Here is an 18976-nt window from a genome sequence, read left to right on the forward strand (position 1 = left end):
TGAAAGGTCAGGCTCACAATGGAACACTGGTTGCAATCTTAACTAGGGTGTTGATATTGCAATAGTTAGGAGCTCACTGTTTCTTTAATATGAGGAAGCAGAGGTTCCTTTTAATTAAGGTTTAGCCCATGAGAAAAGAAGAATTGTTTTCAAACTCATCCATTTATTAATCTGGTAACAATTTGTGCATTCGCTAACTGAAGAACCCATACTGCTAGCCTTTCAATTTCAGAGAATTTTGGTGTTCCTCCAACTTTCTAATAATACAACTCACAAGCACACAGTGAGCCCTTAGGAACAGCTAGTATTCTTTGTCCTTGAGATTAGAGTTCAGCTTCACAGGTACAGAAAATTAAGTCTGAACTTGTTAAAATTAACAGTATGGAGTTAACTTAATTGCAGTATCACCTGCACTTGAGAAATAAACCCTTAAAGTGTGTATGCACTTCCACAGTTTGATAAAGCAAAACCATCCCATGGTTTTCTGATTTGGATGTAACTAGAACTTCCTCCCACTTTTATCGCAAATCATTACTATAATTAAGCTTAGCAGAATTCATTTTTTTTTTTAATTTCAATGGATGATACTGATGTTTATTTTAAAGCATTTTTTTATTGTCATCGATGTAAATTTTCATAGTTGTGGGAAATTTGGGGGGGGGAGAGGAAGACAGACAGTAATTATTTAAAAGTAGATTTTGAGATTCAAAAAGTTGAAGCTGTATAACCATTAAACCACAAAGTATCCTTAAATCAAATGCTAATAAAAGATGTCAAGCAGCTTTTTTCTTACTTTGCCCATCTGTAAAGTTTCAATCATCATCAATGGAAATATTTTTTCATAGGTTTATATGACTACAGAGAAATTGACATTTACCAACATTTACTGATAAAAATCTAATCCTTCCAAGCCTAACTATAATAAACTTCATCCCTTTGCAGCTAGGATAGAATTGTAAACATATTGCATTTATCTGCACACACTTATAAATCTAACAAAGCTTTTTTGGTTTCAAAATGTTACTTATCTGCGTCAGACTTATTCAAAAAACAAACCAAAGGCAGGAAATAGCCTATTTGAAAGTATAATTTATAGAACAAGTTTTGTAAAAGCTTTTTTCTATACATCATTTACAAGAAACAAATTAAACTGGTCCTTTCAAAGTACTTAAAAGCATTACTATAGCTAGATAATGCAATAAAGCAGCCAGCTAATAGAGAGAGTTTATAAAAATTTTCATTTAGCTTGGGCAGACTTGAAGATTGTTTCCCCAAGTAGAATAATCCTTTGTTTTCAACCTCCTTGTTCCCCCAACCATTACTACCTGGTAGGGTGACCAGACAGCAAGTATAAAAAAATCAGGGCGGGGGGGGGGATAATAGGTACCTATATAAGAAAAAGCCCCCAAATTCGGGACATCCTGGTCACCCTACTACCAGGCAGTGGAAATATCTCAGTCAAGTAATAGCCTTCCATGGCAGAGATAGATCAACACACCGGACTCCTTGTTGTTACTGTAGGTAAACACTTCTATGGGATGTCCACTACAGAGGGCACTAGAGCAGAAGACCCACACTGATCCTTCATTTGGAAGATAGAAATACTATGCTGTTAAATTCACAATGCGAACAGCACAAAGAAATGGAAGGAAATAACATTTATTTTGATTAAATAATCTAATTTTTCTGAGTTGGCCAATTTTTCAGTTGCCCCAGTAAAATGAACAGGAGTACTTGTGGCACCTTAGAGACTAACAAATTTATTTGAGCATAAGCTTTCGTGGGCTACAGCCCAGCATCTGAAGAAGTGGGCTGTAGCCACGAAAGCTTATGCTCAAATAAATTTGTTAATCTCTAAGGTGCCACAAGTACTCCTGTTCTTTTTGCAGATACAGACTAACACAGCTGCTACTCTGAAACCCAGTAAAATGGAGCATTTTCCCAGTAGTTAAGAGCTACACAGGTTCGAGTGTTCCTTTTAAATACTCATATATAGTGCCCATTTCATAGCGTACCTGGTTCTTGAGTGACGTCCACTTTTCCTACAGTGATATCTAGATGTTCACTTCCTTTTGCAAAATTCTCCCATGCTGCTTCAATCTGTTGGCAGGAGGGACACCAAGGGGCATAACTAAGAACAGAGAAAAATGTATTAGATTAATATACACACACTGAAATATTTTTTTAATCAAGCTTTCAAGAAAACGCACATCTGATACAATGGAAATATAAAAGTACTGATCACAGATAAGTAGACACTTTCTAATTTTTTCTTATTAAGACTACTGGATTAGGAAAAAAATCGTGAAATCCCAACCAGTTTTAAAAAAATCCCTATGGATTTATAGAAATTGTTTAAATAATTCACAAGTTTGAAAGGATCATCTTTTCCAAATCCTTCACAATGCAGCACAAATAACTCCATTTACACACAAAATGGATTAATTTTCATGGAAGCTGTCAAGAGTTACTGAAGCGAGGTGTATCTTCAAAAATTATGTCCTAAAGACGACATTCTACATCACCTTCATACATCTCAGGCCCTCCTCTAAATTACATTGACTCTAATTTATTACTTGATATTATCAAGGCAGGGCACCTATGCTATCAAGGCATATTTGTCTTGACAACATTCTTTAGAGATGCACCCTGACAAAATAAAGTTCATCAAACAGGAAAAAGGCAAACAAGAACCTATAGAGACTACATGTAGGCGTCTGATATGAAAAAGTGGGAAACTTAAACAGAAGAGGAAACAATGAGTTTCCACAGCCAACTGGTAGAGGAAGGAGGTTGGGAAAGTGGAGAGGCACCGCAACCTGCAACAGAAGCTAGGAATAACAACCTGGACATTAGAACATGGCAACCGATAGTGGCAGCTGGCAACACTTTTTGTTTTTTAAGGTCTGGCAGGAAATTCCCAGCCCTCTATTATATTCTCCCAAGGAACATGAGGGAGATATACAGCGATAGCTTGTCTAGGGCAGCTTTTGAGCTAAGGATAGTTTTACAGTACTCTGTGTCTGAAAGTTTTATTTGTTTTTAAATAAATATTTATTATTTGATCCTATAATGCTGCTTTGGACAGCTGGCCTTCCTCCTCTAAAGGAGGAAGATTCCCTGTGTGGGACCATGTACACACATCCAAACTGAATCACCATGTCTGTGGCCTGATCTTTTTGCATTGATCCCCCTGTGCTCCACTCTGTGAAGGAGAGCGGTGAGGAAAAAACACCACGCTGTGCTCTCTAGGTCAGAAAGGGAAAGTGTTATTTTATTTATTTCCTCTTTCACAATTTGTCACTATGATCCTGTTTTGGACTGCGGGGGGGATTGGGAGGGGAGCACAAAATTGGACTCAGGTTTCCAGTGACTAGTACTCCCACTGCCTTCTACAAGCATGGGATTATTGTTTCCCCTCTCCACTTGGGCTCCTTTTGGGTGTCAACGAAGGGCTCCCCAGAAGCTCTACCCCTTTCTGCTCCATGGAAGTCACATGGACCAGATGGGTCTGTGTTTCCCTGGAGGTTTCAGCCTGGGATAGGAGTAGGCATCCCCTGGGGAGTGAGGGGGTGGGATGTTCTAGAGGAGGCAGCAGAAGGAACGAGCTGTGCTAAATTGCCCTGTTAGTGCACCCTCTGGCATTAAAAAAGTGCATGTTGCGTCTGGTGCCCTCCATCCATGACTCAGACAGAACTGGAGGAAGGGAAAGATGCTGAGCTCTACAATCGTAGCTATTGATGTGGGCTGTAGGGACTTAGGCACTATCTTTCATTTGGTACACTGCCCTTCTGGCGCCACTCCCCTCATGGAGATGGGGGAACAGCTTGTCCCTGGACCTGATTTTTCCAATCCTGCCTGGCTCCTTTCCTGCCCCAGGGGAGGGGTCCAAGGTCCTCCCCTCCCCAAACTAGGTTCTGAGGAGCAAACTTCATCCTGCCCACTAAGTCAGCCAAGATCCCCAATGACGCACTTAATAACGTCTGTCCCCTGCTTGACCCCTTTCCTTTTGCCACAGGTTTTCCTTAGTTTAGCTCTCTTCATGAAGACTGAAGGGGCACCATCTACTGCAAGCATCTCTGAAGAGGATGCAGAACTGATGGGACTAATGAGGAGTCAAAATGCTAATTAGAAATTTGAAATAAAAGGTTGACATTTTCCTCAGGTCTGGTTCGGCTTCCAGCAAAACTGTGGAGGTAGATAAAACAGGTAAAATCCAGGGGGCAGGGCATTCCCCTTGCTGCCAGTGACTGACAGATCTGGTTCTGCCCCCAAGGGATAAGCAGGATTTTAACAAATCTGTGGACCCTAGCACAAATGAAGAAGAATTACTTTTTATCTCTGTTAGTAGTCTTAGCCCTTAGGTTAGCAGGTGTTAGATATATTTCTCAAGCCTTTTCTCTTTTGACTACCAAGAAACTAGACTCCTTTAATGAGCGAAGATGGCACACACAACAATATTTCTAGTTGAAAGATGCTGTCTTTTCTATTCTTAAATCTGACTTCTTCTGATTAGATATAACTATGTATCTGGAACAAAGTGAATGGGTGACTGGGGCAATTTCATAGGGGGGAAAATAAACTTATGAATTTTGCTTAGTTTGATTGCTTAAAAATTTGTCTTATAGCTGCTTCAATGCCACTAATAACATAATATGAGAGAATTTGATGTCATTTTAGAAATTAAAAGGGAAATTGTGATTGGAAAAAAACTTTGTATTGCTTGTGATAATTAGAAATGGAAGCCTTAGCTTGAAAGCGAATATAGTGGAATTATGAAGCAATGGCATATGTATGAGATCATTTAAAAACACAAAAATAACATATCCTGAGAGCGAACAAACATTTACAGATAATATTGTAGAAATGCATTTCCTAACAGAGAAGCAACACATCTTTGTACTGTACTTTTTAAGTCAGATTCCCTAAGAGAAAGAGCTTCTGACAAATAAAGCAGATAATATTAACAGAAAAAAGTCTGCAAAATAACCCTGTGCTCTATGAAGAAAAGAATAAATCACTTGAGGTACATTCAGAAATAAAAGAGTAGTCAGAAAATACAAAAGACAAGAAGAAAAACTATTTAATGAGAAAGCAGAAGGTGAGAGATAAAGCCACTGCAGACAGCTGATGTGAGACCTATGATAAATATAGTAAGAGTATTGAAAAAAAATCCATAGGCATACATCCAAACAAGCAAAATTGGGATTTAAGAATACTCCTAAAGCATTCCACATTCAGAATAGTAAGAGAATTAAGTATGTGCTATCCTTTTAGAATTCAAAGCTCCCTGTTTGCTGTTTGAAAATGTAAAGTTTAAGAACTACGGGACAGAAAAAAATAAATGAGAAATGTTAAACTAAAGCAGATGTATTTTATATTGATGTGAGGGTAAAATGTAAGCAAAACCCTCTCTTACAATACAACCAGATTTATAGGAAAGGCTAAATGGGATTGTGTCACTGTAGGCTAAATTAAATTGACAATATTAAAAAGCTAGGCACAACTTAAAGTAATATATTGAATAAAGGAGAGCTGTTTTATTGAGAGGAGGATTTTGGGCAAGAACGTGAAGTCTCCACTCCAACCACAAAAAAGAAAATATAAAATAAAATAAGCAACATATAAATATTTAGATAAAAAAAAGGGAGATGAAGATGAACTTAACACTGATTCCTGGAGCAGGCTTATACAAGACTGTTTATATTACATAACAATATACCCTGCCCAAGATATGCAAGTGGCATTGAGAGCAATGGGAATTTCATTTACAACCAGAGGACCCTTGTTCACACATCAACCTATTATACACATACCACCCAATACAATGCAACCTGTAATATAAGCAACCCCACAGCCTTCTTTCTCATAAATGTCCAACATCCTATGTCACCTCATCTCTCATACAGACCCTCACCCAATAAGGGACTTACATGGATGAACCCTCATCGTAGTCAATGGGGTTCCAGGCAGCATAAGTTCCCATTGACTCTAAAGAGGGGCCACCCACATAACTTGGGTTGATAGTAAACAAAGAAACAACATGCCAAGACTGAAGTGGCGGCATGCCTTAACTGTTTCTTGTTTACAAATTTTATTAATGTGGAGATGGTGCACAGTGTGCTCTTATACAGTAGTAATATGTGTAGAATTGTAAAAAGAGAAAGTGCCTATTACAGGCTACAGGTGCCTTTAACACTAAAAACAAATTACACAATATGACTGACCCAGCAGCCAAGCTTTCCTATATAGCAAAAATAATCAGGTACAACTTACAAAGAAGAGATTGAACAAAACATCTTTCCCAGACACCATCCCTTAGCTATTCCTCCCTCCTAACTCCCCAAACCTGAGAAAAGAGATGCCTTTTGCAGCATGCCAGGAAGTTAAACATTGAATTTTTCAGACAGGGACTTCATGCAGAAGGCTCAGCCAACAGTCTTCCCATTCTTTTAAAAGAAGGGGAATATAGCTGGAACATTGCCATTGACCTCAGTTATGCTATTTTTTTTTTAATAGATATAGATGTGCTGGTCTGTCAAATGCTTTTAGGTGTAGCTTGGCTGTGTTCACAGTAAGTATTTACATTTAGTTTTATTCCCCATTGCAGATCAGGACAGAATTATTAAAGAGGAGACTATTACTACATTCTGCAGTCTATGTGCACCTGTCACAAACATTATGAATGTGACACTACTGAACATGTTAAGAACAATGGCAAGGGATCCTGAGTGAGGATCAGGCTTCAGAGAACCCTCTGTCCTCCTCGGTGCTGCTGCTTTTGTGCCACAATTACATAGACCTGCTAACACAGTACATACGATGGCAGACTTTCCCCTTCAGTGGGCTACAGGATTGCATATCCATATGTAGACACTTCTGCCAGGAGTTCCGAGAACAGTGAGCAAGAGCTCTAATAGCTGAAATCATCTTTTGGCACTATTCAAAATTTTGAGAAGCTGCAACCTGCCTTTAACTTTCATTTAGGGTGACCCGATGTCACATTTTCAAAGGGACAGTCCCGTTTTTTGGGACTTTCTTATATAGGCGCCTATTCCACTCACCCCCCCCCCCCCCCCCCGTTTTTTCACAGTTGCTATCTGGTCACCTTTTCACTTCATATTTTTATTCACCTTAAGTCAACTGGTTTTGAGTCATTTCTTCGCAAGTCACTCCCAGACACAGCGTTACAGACCTTAAAACTACTACAGTCCAGTAATGATCAGATGTCACAAGAATGCAGGGAAATTAAAGAATGTACAGAAAAAACGATGTAGTATGTAAGTCCCAACATAATCAAGAATTAAACTGGATGGTAAATGGAGGAAAGGAGTACTAAGAATGTGTATGCAGAATGGAAGTGAAGGATGGAAAGGAGAAGGACAAAAAAATATTTTTATTTTTTCTCCTATTTCCCGCTGTCTACATCTCTTCCTCTTTAAAAATGACAATGGTTTTTAATAAAAGTTACAGAAAAGATGAGGCTCAGGGGAAAGCAAAGACTGAGCTCTTGAAAGAATTTAGGTTTTATCAAGTTACATAACAGTGGGATGGGTAACAGATTAATAAAGACGCTAAAGCCAGCCTATGCCCCTACAAGCTAATAATTGGACATATTGATAGGAATTTTATAAACCCAGCTGCACTATAAATGTGTTACCAGAGAAGATAATCACAAGATTTCCAATATTTACAAGATCAAAGTTGTGGGGGGGGGTTTAAACCAAAATGTCACAATCTGATCTTAAAATAAGATTCCTAGATAATGACATTTTTCATGCCTACCAGTTATAAAAGTAAAGGTATAAAAACCATTTGAAGAAATATGACAGATAACTTAATAGACTCACAGGAAACCAGTTATAGGTAACCTCAAAATAACAGATTCTTTTTTTTTATATTGATGCTAAAATAGAAAATATTCAAAATATTTTACCAATGCAGTACACAAAATTTTTCAGATCAGTGCAACAAATAAGAGCACCAACCAGGAGAGGAGAAAAAAACACCACAACGAAATACTTCGCACTAGAACTGTAGGTCACCACTCCTTAGATAGAATCTGCTCCTTTAGAACAGGTCAACGTCACAATGACATCCACAGGTTGTTAACAGGGCCAAAAACATGTACCCTAATGCAATCACAAACAGATCTGGTTGAAGTGTATTTGTTTATATTTTTTAAAACTGCCTATGAGGTTCACTGATGCAAGAGTATAGAATTGTGTATTTATTCAGTAACTAAAACATTTACAATCTTGTTATAAAGGCAATGTTTCCAAATCTTAGCTACAATACGCTGTTTGAAACAGAAAGGGGAAATCACTGAGGTCAAAGTTTCAAGTCTGGATGCCAAGTCACCTGAGGCTATAAGGACAGCTCTTCTCTACCATGCCTTTGAGAAGAGTGCCAGAGTCAGAACAGTAGCACGGAGAAAAAGCCAACTGATAAAGGGACATATCAGACAACCATGATTATTGATTGTATTGCATCATCAAATTATTGTATTTTGCTGTGAGCACATGGGGAACAAGGTGGATTTTCACAGAGCACAGGAATCGGCAATTCTGGGCACCCGGGAATGTAAAAGTAATTTCCTAAAATCCTCCTGTGGTTTTGCCCTTACTAAAAATAAAATTATAAATTGTTTTTATTTATACTGCAGTAGCACCCAAAAGCCAAAGCAAGATTTGAGACCCAGCTGGGTTAAGCACTGTTCAGACACAATAAGACCCTCCACACGAATCTTAATTGCTTCAACCCTGCTATCTCTGCAGTCACTCTCGGTACAGCCAGCAACCAGCTGATACTGAGGTTATTTGTAAGGGTGGAAAAGGCCACTAGTGAAAACAAATCCTTAGATTGCTCTTCTCTGCCTCACATCCAACCACATACCCACAGAGAAACACACTGTAGATGGGACCAAATATGGCAACAAAACTAGCCTCAAAACAGTGAGTTAAACTTTATTAAAGCTATACTATTTGTTGTGCTAAATTTTACAAGTGGCCAAATGGCCCAGGAAGCGGGGGAGGGAGAAGAATCTAATCTGAACAGTGATCATATCAACAGTGGTAGTTGGGATCAGGACAGATATTTAACACACCTAAGTTTTATCTTAGAGTTCATCTTCCATTGCACCTATTGAGGCTCCAGGGATGGGCAGGCTCAAACCGGCCTACATCTAAAGCACACACACACACACACACACCCCTAAGGGGAGGAGCCACCAGACCCAGGCATCAAAAGATCACAGGGGACAAAAAAAATGGACAAACGGGGGCACAGGTTCAAAAGCAGGGATCCAGAGGGGGACACTGAGCAGAGAATCCCGGACAGCGCCCACTGCTCCTTGAAGGTGTCTAGGGAGCCAGTGGACGTGGCCCAGAGGAACTTTGCCTGGAGGTGTGACTTGAGGGAAGATCAGAAATAGACCCTGCAGCTGCAGAGCCCCCAGCCAACTTCCTCCTACCGGTATGATGGACAACTACCGTGGCCAGTGCCAGAAGGAGACTGACGAGGCGGTCTCGCAACTTTGTGGAGCCACGGATAGGGTGTGCATAAATCAGGAGGTGTGGGAAAAATGCAGCCAAAACTTAAGGAGGAGGTTTTGGAGGAGCTGGAAGAGGAGCTACAACCTGGCACACTCGATGTAAATGTGTGCCTGCATCTCCCTCTCACCACAGCAAGGACAAGTGTCAGGGGAGGTCATGAACCACGCCAAGTACACACCCATGCTTACAGCTCCATGAAAGAGAAGCCAACTAACATCCCCATGGGCCATAGGACCAGGCTGGAATACAGACTGGCCCACTAGGGTGGTGAAAGGTCCCACCATTTGTTCTCGAGGAGGGACATGATTGCGAGGAAATTAAGGGTGAGGAGCACGAGCATGTACAGCGGTTTCTTGGGCGAGATTTGGTGACACCCTGGCTGCAAGTCTCACAGCCGGCTCAGGTGGTGCTTGAGGAAGGAGGGGCTGAGGGGGCTCACAGGGCAGGGGCCCGATGGTGAGGTCCCCTGCATCTTCCACTGCAGTGACTCCTTACTATTCACTCACTCATCCAGCTCAGTGACACGGCTGAGGAGGCAGAATGTCCTTCCCTTCGGTCCTATCAAAATTGATGTGCCTTTTTACAGCACCAGGGGATTAGCTTTTTTTTTTTTTTTTTAGTTCAAATCCAAATCTGACAGGCCAGCCTCAGATCATATGCAAAAGATTTTCTCAAAGGAGGGAGAAGGAATACTCATCATCTGTGGCCTATCACCACCAGTACAGTATCCTCATTTTGCCTGTAATTTGTCAGTCTTTCAAGGCCCAGACTGACAGAGAGCCTTAAATATTTAGAAATGTATATTTATTATAATGATCTATTCTGGTTCTCCCCCTTTCAAGTGCTCTAAACAAGAATATTTCACCTTGTTTTTAAAACTTATTAATGGTTTCAAGGGAAAAAAATCTCTGTATTTACTTTCTCAGAGACTGCACTTAACAGTGGGCTTTCTGAAGTTTTATCCACTGAACAGCTGTGGATTGAAACCTGCAAGACTCATACACTTCAAAGCCCAGAAGCAACTGTGTGAGTATATTTCTTCTACATTAGGTCCTAGCAACAGTATGAATCACATAAGGAAGTTGCTGCCTTTATGAGATATATTTAAACATAATGTGATGTAACACAAACAAAAAAAGATTCAGGAGTACAAAGAATGCAAGCAGAAGTCCAGCAGCAGAAGGATGGCTATCCAGTTTATTGCACTGAATGCAGCATGTATGAATACCTGCCTTGTGGGCAGCGGGTGTGTGTGTGCATTCGGTGCAAGGAGCTCATGGCCCTCAGAGACCAAGTACAGATTCTTGACACTAGAGTAGCTGACCTGGATGAGCTAAGGGAGATAGAAAGCAGGTCTACGCTAGAAGCGTTACATCCGATATAGATGTGCCGCTGTAGTGTGTACTGTTAAGACGCTCTATGCTGCTCTCCTATCAGCATAATTACTCCACCTCCATGAGAGGTGGAAGTTATGTCGGCGGGAGAGTGTCTCTCACCAACATAGCACCGGTGTGGACAACACTTGTCACTGTAACTTGCGCTGCTCGGGTGGGGGGGTCTCTTTCACACCCTTGATCAACATAAGTTAGATCAATTTAAGCGGTCGCATAGACCTGCCCAGAGACACATAAAAGAGACTTTCTGAGACAAGGAACACATGAAACCCAAAATCCATACTAGAGGAAGGTAAAGATAGAAAGCCAGACCCTGTTGATCAGGAAGATAAATAAAGGCTTTTATGCTATTATGAGAGGGAAATCATGGCCCAACAGATATCATTGGAAAAATTTTCATTAACTTCAATGGAATGAGGATTTCACTTCAGAGATCTTATTGTGCGCAGGAACCTACCACTGTTTTCCACCAGCCCCAAATAGTTTACAGGCCAGCATCTCCCCCTTCATATCTTATATACTGCACTTCCTTCCATCATCTTCTGCACCCTCTCCATTCCCCTACTACATTTTCCTCAGATTTGCCTCATGCTACAGTTCCTCTTTACATGAGCCTATAGTCTATTCTTTCAGTGAACTCCACGCAGGGTATGTATGTAAGACTTATTGTCTATTAACATGCCTGTTACAAAGTGTGGCATCATTTAGAGAGAGGAAATCACACCTTAAATCTTTGAATATATGTGTCCAAAACAGAGAGAGATAAAAAGAATTGATAATCACGCTCTTAAAAGCATTTCCTCCCCTTTATAGCCGAATATGGTAAAATAATCCGGCATTTCACTTAAGCAGGAAGCTGGTGACTAACGGTGTTAATATACCCACAGCAGCTACTATTGGCACTGTTTTCTTCAACTGTTTTCTTCCTCTTCTGCTGTTGCAGTGGCAAAGCATTGCAAAGAGTATCACTTGAGTTAGGTTTCTTAACATGCACAGCAGCACTAGCCTGGCATTCAAGGAGTTTCAGGCTGATGACGAAGGGTTTTTTTTAACCTCCTTAATCCATGCATTGTGAAGCAAGGGAGATGTATATTGCAAATACATAGTACACAACTCAAAACATCAGGAATGCAGGGAGTGTTATCACTGCTCTTCAGGAGTAGACCATTCAAATCTTGTTTTTACAACAGCTGCCGTTGGTTAATCCAGGGCAGGCTGCATTCTCCAAGGGAATAAAAGATAAGTAGACTCACCAAGATTCTGCAGGAATAGAGACTGGATTTCTATGAGGAGGTGAGAAGAGTGTCACCTTTCACAAAACTCAGTAAGTCTCGAGTGCATTTCATCTGGCCAGTCAACATAAAGATCCAGGAATTAACCTCTGTAATCCACTAACACCCATATCACAATGGAGTTGACTTTAAGATTGATATATTGATGCTTTTTGCTATGAGCAGAAAAGAAATACGCGAGTTCCATCAATTTGTCCACTATCGCTGCAGAAGGCCCAGAGGGTATGCCTACACTGCAACTGAACAACCAGGCTGGCCCATGCCAGCTGACTCCAACTTGCAGGGCCCGGGCTAAGGGCCTGTTTCATTGTGGTGCAGATATGGCTCAGGCTCCAAACCAATCTCTGGGACCCTCTCACCTTGCAGGGTCCTAGAGCCTGAGCTCCAGCCCAAGACTCTACACTACAATTAAACAGCCCCTTAGTCCAATCCCGCAAGCCTGGGCCAGATATGGGGTTTTAATTGCGGTGTAGACATACCCTAACTATGCTCAAACCCTCAACAGTAAACACTATCTCTGGATTCTATTGCTATATAGACTGTTAGCACAATGGCTTACAACGTAGACTTGCCTACACTATACATGGAGGACAAATAAGTGGTACTGGATATCTACAAACAGCATCCCCAAAGTAATAGGTATTCTTTTGTTCACAGGGGTGAAGCACTTGTCTGGGTAGCACTTATGCCAAGTCAAAGCCCTTCCGCATCTTCTGCTAGTTCTTCAACCATTACTCTCATTAACATACACCATTAGTTCAACTGGGGCCTAGTCCAAAACAAATGCTCCACTGAGTTCATGGCCAACCAACAGGTAAACCAGGCACTATCAGGCTGTTCAATCCACCGCTAGACCTGGAATAGTGTTCAAGGCCTGTGCAGTTGTCAACAGTCACACTTGCATATAAATGTGAGAGAACTCAGGGACAACCTTCTGGCTCTCAAGTCATTCCTCCCACAAGTACATGATACAGTGGTTCAAGCTGCCACAGACATGTCAGCAATGTATTCATATAACACAAAACCAACAACAATACAAACAACATAAAACCAAAATCAAAATATTTTCTCAGATATTGTGGAATGTATGTTTTATACTCTGTAAGCTGAGAAAAAATAGAAGTCGATTAAAAAGCCTTTACAATTTTGTTCATACTAGCCTCCTATCATCACCATTTCTTGTAAATGTTGGATCTCACACACTTCAGCATACTCCTTGTCACGTTGATGCAAACAGAAGACCAAAAAAAGCTATAATTTCTTTCAAAGACAGTTATCCTACATGTCATTGATAAAATGTTCTGCAGTATTTCCAGACCCTACAACTTTGCCAGCTGTGAATGGGTGAACAGTTAAAAATTAGTTCTAGGATGGATTTTTGTTTTATTGGTGAGTTCTGCAGTGATACACTGTACTATTCTGGAAAAAGAACTTGACTCCTCACATCTGGTATTGTGTAGAAAAAGTTAAAATTGAAAGGCTGACATTCAAGATTTTTCTGTTTTCTATTGGCCGCTTATAAATGGTGTCAGTACTATGCCAATTAAATTTACACTATTCCCTAAGTATTTGCCATTGTATCATTTTGAACAAATGACAGCATTTTTCAGATATGCAGGTTGACATGGTCTAAACAGCAGCCCTTACTATGGTCTGGTCTATACTACCCGCCTGAATCGGCGGGTAGAAATCGACCTCTCGGGGATCGATTTATCGCGTCCCGTCGGGACGCGACAATCGATCCCCGAATCGGCGCTCTAACTCCACCAGCGGAGGTGGGAGTAAGCGCCGCCGACAAAAAGCGGCAGAAGTCGATTTTGCCGCCGTCCTCACAACGGGGTAAGTCGGCTGCAATACGTCGAATTCAGCTACGCTATTCACGTAGCTGAATTTGCGTATCTTAAATCGACTCCCCGCTGTAGTGTAGATGTACCCTATATGACAGAGAACTTACAGCCTTTAAATAGGGATCTCCAGTGTAGTTATGGCTGCCACAGAAGTGCTAAGAGAACTCGTGTTAGTGTAGAAAAAAACTCTGGAGACACCAAAAGAGTTGGAAAAAATGCCAGACCTCCCAACCAGCTAGGATTTTTATGTCAAATACTGCAACGATTTCAGAGGAGTATATTGGACTAAATTCTGGATCAAGAGACTGGTAATTGGGTGGGAATCTCACCTTCAGGTCAGCAGTTCAAATCCAGCCAAAGTAAGCAATGACTTTGACAATGACAAACAGTTTTCATCATTTAATGGCTGTTCTATGAATACCAGTGGCTCTCAGACTACTTTCTAGTACAGGGATGTGCAAACTACGGCCCGGGGGCCGCATCAGGCCCTCCAGATGTTTTAATCCAGCCCTCGAGTTCCCACCAGGGAGCGGGGTCCAGAGCTTGCCCCGCTCAGGAGCTCCAGCCAGGGAGTGGGACTGGGGGCTTGCCCCACTCTGCATGGCTCCCAGAAGCAGTGGCATGTCCCCCCTCCAGCTCCTACGTGTAGGGGCAGCCAAGGGGCTCTGCACGCTGTCCCCCCAGCTCCCAATGGCCGGGAACAGTGGCCCATGGGAGCAGCAAGGGCGGCGCCTGCGGACAGGGCAGAGCACAGAGCCACCTGGCCGCGCCTCCACATAGAAGCCGGAGGGGGGACATGATGCTGTTTCTGTGAGCAGCTTGAGGTAAGCGCCGCCTGGAGCCTGCATCCCTGACCCCCTCCTGCACCTGAACCCCCTGCCCCAGCCCTGGTCCCCCTCCCTCCCTCCAAACCCCTCGGTCCCAGCCCGGAGCACCCTCCTGCACCCCCAGCCCCAGCTGGAGCCCTCACCCCCCCACCGCACCCCAATCCCCAATTTTGTGAGCATTCATGGCCCACCATACAATTTCCATACCCAGATGTGGCCCTCGGGCCAAAAAGTTTGCCCACCCCTATTGTAGTAGAAAGACATCAAGACTGTCCCCGGGGGGGGGAGGGGGGTAGGAGGGGACACGGCGCTGTAGAGGACGGACATCACAAATCCAGCACCAGTGGATTAACTCCTTCAGCAGAGGCCAAGCACAAAATGGATACAGAGTCTGAAGTTCACTCTCTCTCTCAGAGAGATGACCCCTTGAGGTCAAGTCAGAGGCACTTTAGGATGTGCAAGGACAGAGAGCATGGGGAAACTTAAACAGCTATTTCATATTACATACAGTGTCTATGTATAAACAGAGTGCAACTACCATAAGGGAAAAGAATTTAGGCAAGTCAAGTCCTGTCATGTCCCCCATACTCAGCTAGTGGTAAAACCTGGGCTGGTAGGTTTCCCATGCTACCATCGCCACGCGTCACTAGGTCATTTATAAAAAGAAGAACAGGAGTACTTGTGGCACCTTAGAGACTAACAAATTTATTAGAGATCACACTGTCTGTACTCGGCTAGCTTGATTATCACTTCAAAAGCTTTTTTTCTCTTAATTAATTGGCCTCTCAGAGTTGGTAAGACAACTCCCACCTGTTTATGCTCTCTGTATGTGTGTATATATATCTCCTCATTATATGTTCCATTCTATATGCATCCGAAGAAGTGGGCTGTAGTCCACGAAAGCTTATGCTCTAATAAATTTGTTAGTCTCTAAGGTGCCACAAGTACTCCTGTTCTTCTTTTTACGGATACAGACTAACACGGCTGTTACTCTGAAATAGGTCATTTATCTTCATCACTTCTAAGCAGAGTTAACACTACAGTTGTAGTGTGAAAAATATGATTTTCAGATTCATGAAGTTAGCGGAATGGCAAAAAAAAAAAAAACATTGTAGACATCAGTCCAACAGAGGAGTTTGTTGCTAGTTATAAAAAAAAAATCAGGAGCCTTCATTTTTAAATTTAAAATACCGTAAGTAGTATATTAATTTGTCTTTAAAAGTCCCAGTGTCACATAATTCAGGTGATTTAGTTAAATTAAGCATCAGTTTTGAGAAGAAGAGCGCATCTGACTGAAACAAGATCTGAGGTCTAACCAGCACAGAGTTCTGACAAAATGAGCTATTAGGGAATGAAAACTAACCCAATAATGTCTTTGCTCCACCACTTTTTGGTTTTAGACATTCACCACCATCTTTGCATGCTCCCTTTCCCCCTGCCCCTTTTTTTTTGGCAGGTTATGTGTGTGGGGGGGGGGGGGGGGAGGGGGCTGGATGCTTAAAACCTTTTCCAACTTACTTTTTATGGCCAAGAGAAAGTGAGGAGCCACCACCATGAACCACCCACTTGATTTTAGTATAAAGTTATTATTCATACACAGGCTAGTGAATTATCTTCTTTCTTCATATAAAAATCTTAATTTATAAACCTTCACAGAAAGAGTCTAAAATTTGTGTTAAACCATTTAAGGTCTAAGTGAATGAAAAGCTTTGTTACACTGTGCAAAACCTCTTCTCTTTAAATCCTACATTTAAGCCTAAACTAACAGATTGTCTCCAACTAACGAAATACTAAATGACTTATGGTTACTGAAAAAGGTACTAGGAAATCATTAATACATCATTTGATGGCTCATAATATTTTTCATACTGCAGTAACAAGGCAAGACACTATCCACCTGATGACCTCAACTCTATTTTCTTGTTTTCCTTCTATTTATATCAGAAACTTTCCTTTCATTTTCATATCACATTTTTGCATTTAAGATAGACAAGAATATACAGTAAACCAATGAAAAATCAAGCCCTATAAAACCTTATTCACAATAGTAAGTCAGTGTCTCTAAAACAGGGCCTTCAAGATGGTCAGGCATAATGTCTATTTTGACTACGTACTGATATCGCTAAGACTCCAATAGGCTTGTGAAATCTAAAATTCCTAGTGGAGCTAGACAGTCCCTCCCTTTAATCACCTCCCAATGCAGGGTGACTCAATCCCAGTAGAAGAAAAATAACAAGGCAGAAGCAAACCTAGGGAAATATTCTAACAACAAACTTGAATGCAGCTTTCATAGACTCAATGCTAGTTTACATCCTAAATTTACCCAAGGATTTACTGAAGTTTAACACCCACAACCATCAACTTTGAGTCATGTTATTTAAACATGCACAGACTTTTTAGGAATAAAGCATACAGAATTAGATCATCCAAACGAACTCACTGCTTCAGCCTCGGACTAAGCTCTTTACTCTCTATTATGAAGAGCATTTTTTAGAAAACAAAATTTAAGAAACAAGTACACGTGAATGTTCCTCATAACATCGTTGCAAAGGACATCACTAGTAGTTCATAGTTTGTTTTTAACTGCTTGGCTATTCAAGCTGTGAGAGCACTTTTACAGAAAGGCAGCAAACATGCCAAGATACAAATTGCACTTTACAGCATCCCTGCACGCAAAACCAGGGAAATTTTAAAAACAAGCCTTAAAAAGGGTTTATGTTTTGCGGAAATACAAAATTGTTGCTGCTAAACAAATACAGCTGGGCTAGCCTGTAAGTTCAAAATATCTGCATTTCAGACCCTTGAATGGTCTGATATCCTGGGTGAAATCCTAGCATCATTACAGTCAATGGGAGTTTTCCATTGACTTAAGTGAACTTCGCTCTATGTGAGATCCACTCAACTTCCACAGAAGTCAATGGCAGAACTCCTATGGATGCCAATGGGAGAAAGAACACGCTCATGAGACATTTTTTGTGTGCTTCATATCTTCCAAAGACAAGAAGAATTGGACACACCCTGCTGGGAAGTAAGAAGGGAGGGGGACGGACTTTGTAGTTTTGAACTTGTAGTTATCAGCTTAAAAAAAAATTACTTATAGTCATGTATAGTGCCACTGTATCCCAATTTTGCATCCCTTACTCCAACACAACTCAATGGAAGCTTTGAATGCAAAGAAGGACACATGCTTAACTTTTCAAACACAAATAGTCTCACTGAAGTCCATGGGACTAACGTACAACAAATTAAGCATGTTCCTAAGTGTTTTTGGCCCTGATTATGCAAACATTATTTGTGAATTTCCCACTCCCTGTTGAAGAAAGAGATAACAGTAGATAATATTTGTCACGGGAATTTTTTTTCATGTTTATAACCTAGGGTTGATGGGAAGCAGTAGAAAAAAAAGAGTATAGGCCTGGTAAGACGGTACATGTAAAGCAGGGGTAGTTACTTATTTTTTGTTAAGGTCCAAATTTCTTAGTCAAGGTCCAGACTCCAAGGAAAATAAACAACAACAACAAGTAGTAAATAACAAGATTTTAGGGTCTGTTCAAAAGTATCTGGCAGTCCAGATTTGGCCTGCGGTCTGCCTATTGACTACCCCCAATGTAAAAAAATTTGCTGGATCAGGCCCGTACTTCAGAACGTGCTTATCTAATCTGAAGAAACACACAGTTTTCGAGGGGCATTAGTTACTACACCCGTAAACAAAAATAATGATGTCCCAAGTAATGCAGTCACGCTCTCGTTCTAAGGCGGTAGACACGGGGTTAAAATATCACTCTAGGGATGGGAGTGATAGTTATCTGGAGCAGGGCATTATTTCTTCTCCTGGCCTCCTACCCTGTCCCTCCTCTGGATAGGTGTTTGGGCTGGGAAGGATGCACAGTGTGGTCACCCCATCAGCCTACAGGAGTTTGGGGGGCAGGGGAGGGTACAGCCATCCCATCACCCTGAGCTGGGGTACCAGGGGGTGGGGTACTATGGGATGACTATCACAGGGGAGAGGAGACTGTTCCTGGGGAGCACAGGCTGCCTCAGGTCCGGCGGGGGGGGGGGGGC

At 41.4% G+C, this 18976-nt stretch overlaps 1 protein-coding gene across 2 annotated transcripts in view; it reads right to left on the minus strand.

Annotated features, from left to right (window-relative positions):
- The window catches only part of TMX4 (thioredoxin related transmembrane protein 4), a 57260-nt gene that overhangs the window by 37915 nt on the left and 369 nt on the right, over nucleotides 1-18976 (minus strand). For both annotated transcript variants that reach the window (XM_034764105.1, XM_034764104.1), the window contains exon 2: nucleotides 2016-2131. In XM_034764105.1, coding sequence (XP_034619996.1) covers nucleotides 2016-2131 — 116 coding nt within the window. The remainder of the gene's footprint in view (nucleotides 1-2015; nucleotides 2132-18976) is intronic.

This window comes from Trachemys scripta, chromosome 3, assembly GCF_013100865.1.
Source record: "Trachemys scripta elegans isolate TJP31775 chromosome 3, CAS_Tse_1.0, whole genome shotgun sequence".
Classification (NCBI taxonomy): Eukaryota; Metazoa; Chordata; order Testudines; family Emydidae; genus Trachemys; species Trachemys scripta.